This window comes from Acanthopagrus latus, chromosome 7, assembly GCF_904848185.1.
Source record: "Acanthopagrus latus isolate v.2019 chromosome 7, fAcaLat1.1, whole genome shotgun sequence".
In the NCBI taxonomy this organism is placed as follows: domain Eukaryota; kingdom Metazoa; phylum Chordata; class Actinopteri; order Spariformes; family Sparidae; genus Acanthopagrus; species Acanthopagrus latus.
The window spans coordinates 17,193,136-17,199,135 of record NC_051045.1 but is presented as its reverse complement, the minus strand read 5'-3'; the positions used below and the strand labels follow the sequence as shown (position 1 = coordinate 17,199,135).

Sequence of the window (6,000 nt, the reverse complement as noted above, 5' to 3'; positions counted from 1 at the left end):
ATGCGGGGACCAACCTTGTTTTAAATAAAATGCATGCATGCATATTTGAGATGGGCTCATTTGCATTTTAGATGTGTTTAATTACCTTTATTTGCATGCATCATATTCCTACAGCTGTGCCCAATTTATTCAGTGGCGTTTTCACACAGCCAAAGGTTGCTTGTTTTGTAAATGACTGAATGTGGATCCAGAGGACCCTGTTCTTCCTACGTGGAGTCATCCAGAGTCAAACGTTGCTCTTTTCTCAAACATTCACCTGTAGCTGCCGTCACAGCAACACATAACCCACGCAGTTACAAGTAAAAGTACTGCATTAATATGTTATTCAAGTAAAAGTATGGTCAGAAAATAATTAAAACTATTGACTGGCTGTAATAATATCATATATCATAACATTATTACTCCATGTAAACTACGATTTTACCATTGGGTTGGACTGTACCGTTACATTTGAGAAGCCTGGATCTATGAAATGTCTCGCAGTCAACTTATCACTTTCCAAAATAATTCACTTCAGCTTTCAGTGTTTGATTTGCAAACATCTTACTTTATATAGTAACTAGTAGCTGAAGCTGTCAGATTATAGTAAATAGCACAATAATGTCCCTCTGACATGTGGTGGAGTAGGAGTAGAATGTGGGGTGAGATTAAAGGATAAATACACCCAAAATGAGAATTCATTTGTTATCTACTCAACCCCCACACTCCACAAAACATTTCTGGCCTCATGCACGTCTCCAGAAGCCCTGTGATCCCAAATTGATTTAAAAAGACTTTATTTAAAAGCCTCGACGTGTAATATTGTGAATATCAAAAGTTTGGATTTCGTCTCCAAAACTAGATCATGCCGCTTCGACGTGATCATTTCATCATGATAACTCAGCCTTGGAGCCATACTTGAAGAACAGGGCCGAGAACCAGTGATTGGAACCAGTGATTTTATTTCTGCGCCAAGCACAGAAAACGTCCAACATGGTGGGTGTTTTCTGGGGGGACACCAGACACATGAAATATCCAGTAGCCTATCATGTCTCTTGTATATCTAATTCAGCCGGTGGATGAGGAATAACACCAGCACAAGATTTTCTTTCTGTGTCAACACGGCTCGTTTTTAGATAAACAGGGTCCTGTGCTGCAGCCGCAGAGAGACCCGCCGAAGGAGCTCGGCTACCTTCCGACTGAACGCACTAATGGCATGTGGGCTCCTCTCTGCCACTGAGCATCACGCTCTGCAGCAGGCAGGCCGGCCCAGTGGAGCGAGAGAGGAAAGAGACGGGAGGACGGAGGAGATGAGGAGGCTCTATGTCCGAGAGACCTGCTGCAACAGACACAACAACAATGCGAGAACAGTGAGACATATTGCTATTCAGACAGAAACAGCAGATTCTTTTCTTTTTTTTCTTTTTTTTGAGACTGTGCATCCCTGTGTGCACGCCTGAGGGGTACACACAGTATTATGAGAAGGATTTGAGTTGACACAAGTCACAGTCGCTCCATCGCCGGTGTGGAGGAGGAGGAGGAGGAGGAGGAGGAGGAGGAGGAGGGGAGATGAATTATTCAACCAGCCAGCGCCGCTCGGCTCTGACGTCTTGTTGTGTCTTATGGGGAGGTGAGGCAACAACAAGCAGCACCTCCTCACAAGGCGGGCCGCCACATGACAGCCCCAGGATAGAGCATCCAAAGAACCTCGATTTTCCCGAGGACAGGGCATCATTTCAGAGAGCAGCAGTAGAATAATAGCTCCCTCTCAAAATGACAGCCCATCGCTGCGGCACAGCATCACAGATTGCTGCTCTATCACTCCACACACACACAGGATGAAATGACAGCCATGCCCCGCTGATAGCAAGGCATCTCAGCCTGCGTAAGTGTTCCTTCTGGCTTAGCCAGGCTTTGATGTTATTATACCATAGCAGTGCAATATTCAGCTCTGAGATTCACTACCTGCTGCTGAGGTGATCTCCCAAAGCTCACTGTTTGTGAGGCTGAGATAAAAATGGGGATGCTTGATCTGTTCTGTAACGCGCTTCTCCCACCGAGCAAAAATTCTATTATTCAAGAGCAAATGTAGGACATGAGTGTTATCAGAACAGATCCACAACAGTCCCTCTGCTCAGCTGGAGAATTACATTCACAAACGTAAAAAAAAAACAAACAAAAAAACAAACAAAACAAAAAACAGATGGAGTTAGGAGTGTTTCCCAATGAGCAGTGAGTAATCAAAATTGTTCACCATTGAAAGGATTATTGTCTCACGGCTGCTGGGATTCAGCAGTCTGCGTTACGATGTATCAGAAGGCACACAAAAGAAAACAAGTCGTATCTTGTGGTGTAACTTAGTCGTTTATTTTAATTCCACAAATTTTTCAAAAAAATTACAAAATACTCAAATGGAGAGAACACAGGACTCACAATTTTTCTTATTATTTCTACTTTTTGTTTACATTGTGTCATCCCATGGCGACTACTCATATATACAATAAGCTTCAAGATACCAGTATATATATAAATCTTAGCAGTCAGAATTTACATTCTGCTATTGCCGCTTTGAAACGAGAAGCTAAACCATTGACAACACTTAACATCAAAGGTTTTGGAGACACAAAAAGAGGGAGTAAAAGGCAAGGGAATCGTCAGGAAACGAGGCAAAGATGATGATGATAATGATGATGATGATGGGGAGGAGGAGCTCGTCAGGAGAGAAGACACAGGAAGATGGCGAGACAGAGAGACAGGTTGTTGTCAGGGACTTTGTCGGACTTAAAAAAAAAAAAATGAAAAAAGGGGGCCGTGAGTTTTGATGATGTTTACAAGTGTTTAAATGTAAATTATAGTGCTCCATGGGTAGATATGGTCACTTTAAATGCAAGAACAGTTTCTTCATTTGGTTTAAAGAAAAAAACTAGATCAGCCACAGTTTTCTAAGTGTCCAGGACAGTTAAACAGTCTTAGTGCATGGAACAAATGCAGTACTCATGTCATGGCTACAGCAATAAAAAAATAAAAATAATAATAATTAAAAAAAAAAGATACATTTTGGGCTCATGTGCACTGGTACGACAGGTCAACACGACTTGTAACAGTCAGTGGCACGTACACACACAGAGCTCCTGAGGCTCAGGAGGTTGTGTGCATCCCTAAGGAACCAAGGCAAAACATTGTGAGGAAAACACACACATTCGCACGCACACACAGTATCATGGACCCTCTACCCTCCTGGTGGTCACGTGTTGGCAGGCCCCCCCTCCCCTCCTCTAGTGTCACAGTGAACATTATTACAGCCTAGTTGGAGGACGACTCGGTTGGATATGAGCCCTGCGACAAACGTCGTTGACTGGACCAGGTGATGAAAAAGACAAAAAAAAAAAAAAAAAAAAAAGCCACAACGCATTCACACATTTAAAACAATCCGTAAGTCCTGTTAGGCTCCCGTTATAGTGAAGTTAAAATTCAGGTCCCGATAATTTAAAAGAACTTTTCTTCATGTCAGCCCAATAAGTTTCTGGTGTCCACATTTTTAAATTCATATCAAAATCATTCTCAAACAAAAGTAAAGAAGTATTTCTCCGTTTTGTAGACTTAAATACTAATTTTAAGCAAAGAAAAAAAGCAATAAAACCAGTTGGCTGGAGCTCAACGATACTCTCTCAGTGCAAACGTTTATCTTATTTTTTAAAAATCTTTTAAATCCATGGCTTCAGTGTGCACTCCACAGAAACCTCAGCGACTTACTGCGTCACCTCTTCAAGTGTTTAAAAATCATCAACTCAACACTTCGAGTTTACACATTCCGACAACCAGCTGCTTGTCGAAGGTGTGTGTGATGGATGGATGTGGGTGCGACAGGTTTACATAGTGTATGATGTGGGACTAAAATCTAACACACAGTGATGTCAGAGGAACGTCACAACTGAACTCTCTCGGAAACTGCTCATATAATAATGCCATGGTGCTCCCCTCTGAAACAAGGGATAATGCTTCAAAACAATTATATTGGAGGTTGAAACGACTTGGTTTGGAGTCCACACCTAGTAATAATAATAATTATAATAATAATTATATGTTTATATATACTATTTACAGACTCAAAAACGCCATGCTGTAGCTTTTCTTAAAATTATGAAAAACCTCCAACAATGTATTAAAATAAATGTTGAATTTAAGATAGCACTTGTTATTTTTCCATAAACGGCCTGACCAGTCTCGTCTTTTTTTTTTTCTCTTTTGTTGATAAGCACAGTGTCTTGTTTCTAGCACCTACAAAAAAACGTCAGGGAAGCTTGTCATGCAGGAGTCTTGAGGACGTTGTCACTACTGGCTATATACCAAAGATGTCTTGAAATGTCAATGTCTTGAAAAAATAATAATTAAAAAGAAAAAACGAAAAAAAAAAGGTCCTTGACAGGAACAGAAACCGAATATCAGAAGAATTCTCAGACGATCCACTTGGCCTTTTCTGTTCTTCGAAACTGAATGTAACGACTGTAACAACTTCCCGTGTCCTGCACCTGTCAGTCACTGCCTCCCCTTGGCTGGTTACAGCTGCTTGTCACTCTCCTTCTTCAGCCGGCTGAAACACAAACAACATCAAGTTTTAACACACACATACACACATACTCAGTTTGTAATGTTTTGTTTTTTTGTCTGATTGCTGTTGCTTATCTGACCTGTAGTAGTCCTCCTGGCCAGGCAGTGGTCCTCCGTGCATGTGATGGTGGCCGTGGAGCCACTGCTGCTCCATGGCCAGCCTCTGGAGCTCAGCTGACTGGGCATGCATGGCCTGCAGCTGGTGTGCTGCGGACATTTGCGGTGGCAGACCTCCTTGTAGTTCCCGCGGGTATGGAGTACCTGGAGGAGGCACAAACCAAAAGATTTGATCAGGAAGGTCTGGCTATGATTGATGGACTGGACGTGATTTTACTGGTAATGAGTTTTGCAACTGGCAGAGAACTTACCGAAGACTGGGTGGCGCAGCATCTCGTGTTCATGCGGCTGGCTGAGGAGCGGGTTGGGGATAGCGCCGGGCGGGTATGGGAAGCGGGCCAGGTGAGGTCCAGCTCCCAGGGGATCTACTGCCAGGGGGTGGCCCCCCGAACCTGGAGGACACACAAGACATTCACCACCACCTTCCGGCCGTCAGAGTCTTAGGTTCAGGGTACACTCATTTTACATTTTCAGTGCATCACAGACAGTGCATGCTAAAGGCATTAATGACACACAGCTTCATGTAATGTTACTCCAATCAAGGTTGACCAAAAGAATTCTTTATTATATATATCCACTGTAAAGCATCTGCTCACCCTATCAGGATTTAACAAACTTTAATTCAATCGTATGCCAATTCTGCATGTTAAAACTGAGGGAATAAAATGTGAGATTAAGTTTCAGATCATATGGTAAAATACTACTACTAGAAAAGATTTAAGTTGAACTATCATTATCATTTTTTTTCACTCTTGATTGATGCCTACTATATACAAGAAGAGATCCTTAACTAATTTTAACCTCCTTAAAAAGGAGGCCTGTTGGTCGTTGTCTTGTATTATATTTCTTTTACTAAATCAGGTGAACCTCTTGTTATCTACTTTCATTTCAGCCAGTTTTCCAAGATTCTTCAATTAAATCTTATTTACCTATAACTCTGAACTTCTCTGAGTTAAAGAAAACATCCTGCAAGTGCAGATGTATGTCTAACTCTATCATAGAATTGGCCCGGTTTCAACTCGCTAGCAATATTTCTGCTGCTTCTGATCACATTACATTTATTCCAAAATATTTCATACTGTTAAACACAATATTCTTTTCAGTATACTTTAAAAAACTAACTTAAAGTAGCTTACTATTATTTCAAATAACAGAACAACTTCCTAAAACAGGTACATCTTAAATAGATAAAAATTAATCTGTGGAGCACCCCAAGGGTGTATTCTCGGCCCTCTAACATTTGTTTAGTACATTAACTCTTTCCTAATGGTTATTTGTCTTATATTTACTCTTAAA

General features: G+C 41.4%; 1 protein-coding gene across 8 annotated transcripts in view; it reads right to left on the bottom strand.

The window, feature by feature from the left end:
• Positions 1–2,324: 2,324 nt before the first annotated feature.
• Positions 2,325–6,000, bottom strand: part of rerea (arginine-glutamic acid dipeptide (RE) repeats a) — a 133,660-nt gene continuing 129,984 nt past the window's right edge. For 6 of the 8 annotated variants that reach the window (XM_037103788.1, XM_037103789.1, XM_037103787.1 and 3 more), the window contains 3 exons: positions 4,956–5,126; positions 4,668–4,848; positions 2,325–4,570 (listed from right to left, as the gene is read on the bottom strand). In XM_037103788.1, coding sequence (XP_036959683.1) covers positions 4,537–4,570; positions 4,668–4,848; positions 4,956–5,126 — 386 coding nt within the window. In that variant the 3' untranslated portion in view covers positions 2,325–4,536. The remainder of the gene's footprint in view (positions 4,571–4,667; positions 4,849–4,955; positions 5,127–6,000) is intronic. The other 2 variants (XM_037103792.1, XM_037103794.1) reach the window with 1 other exon arrangement.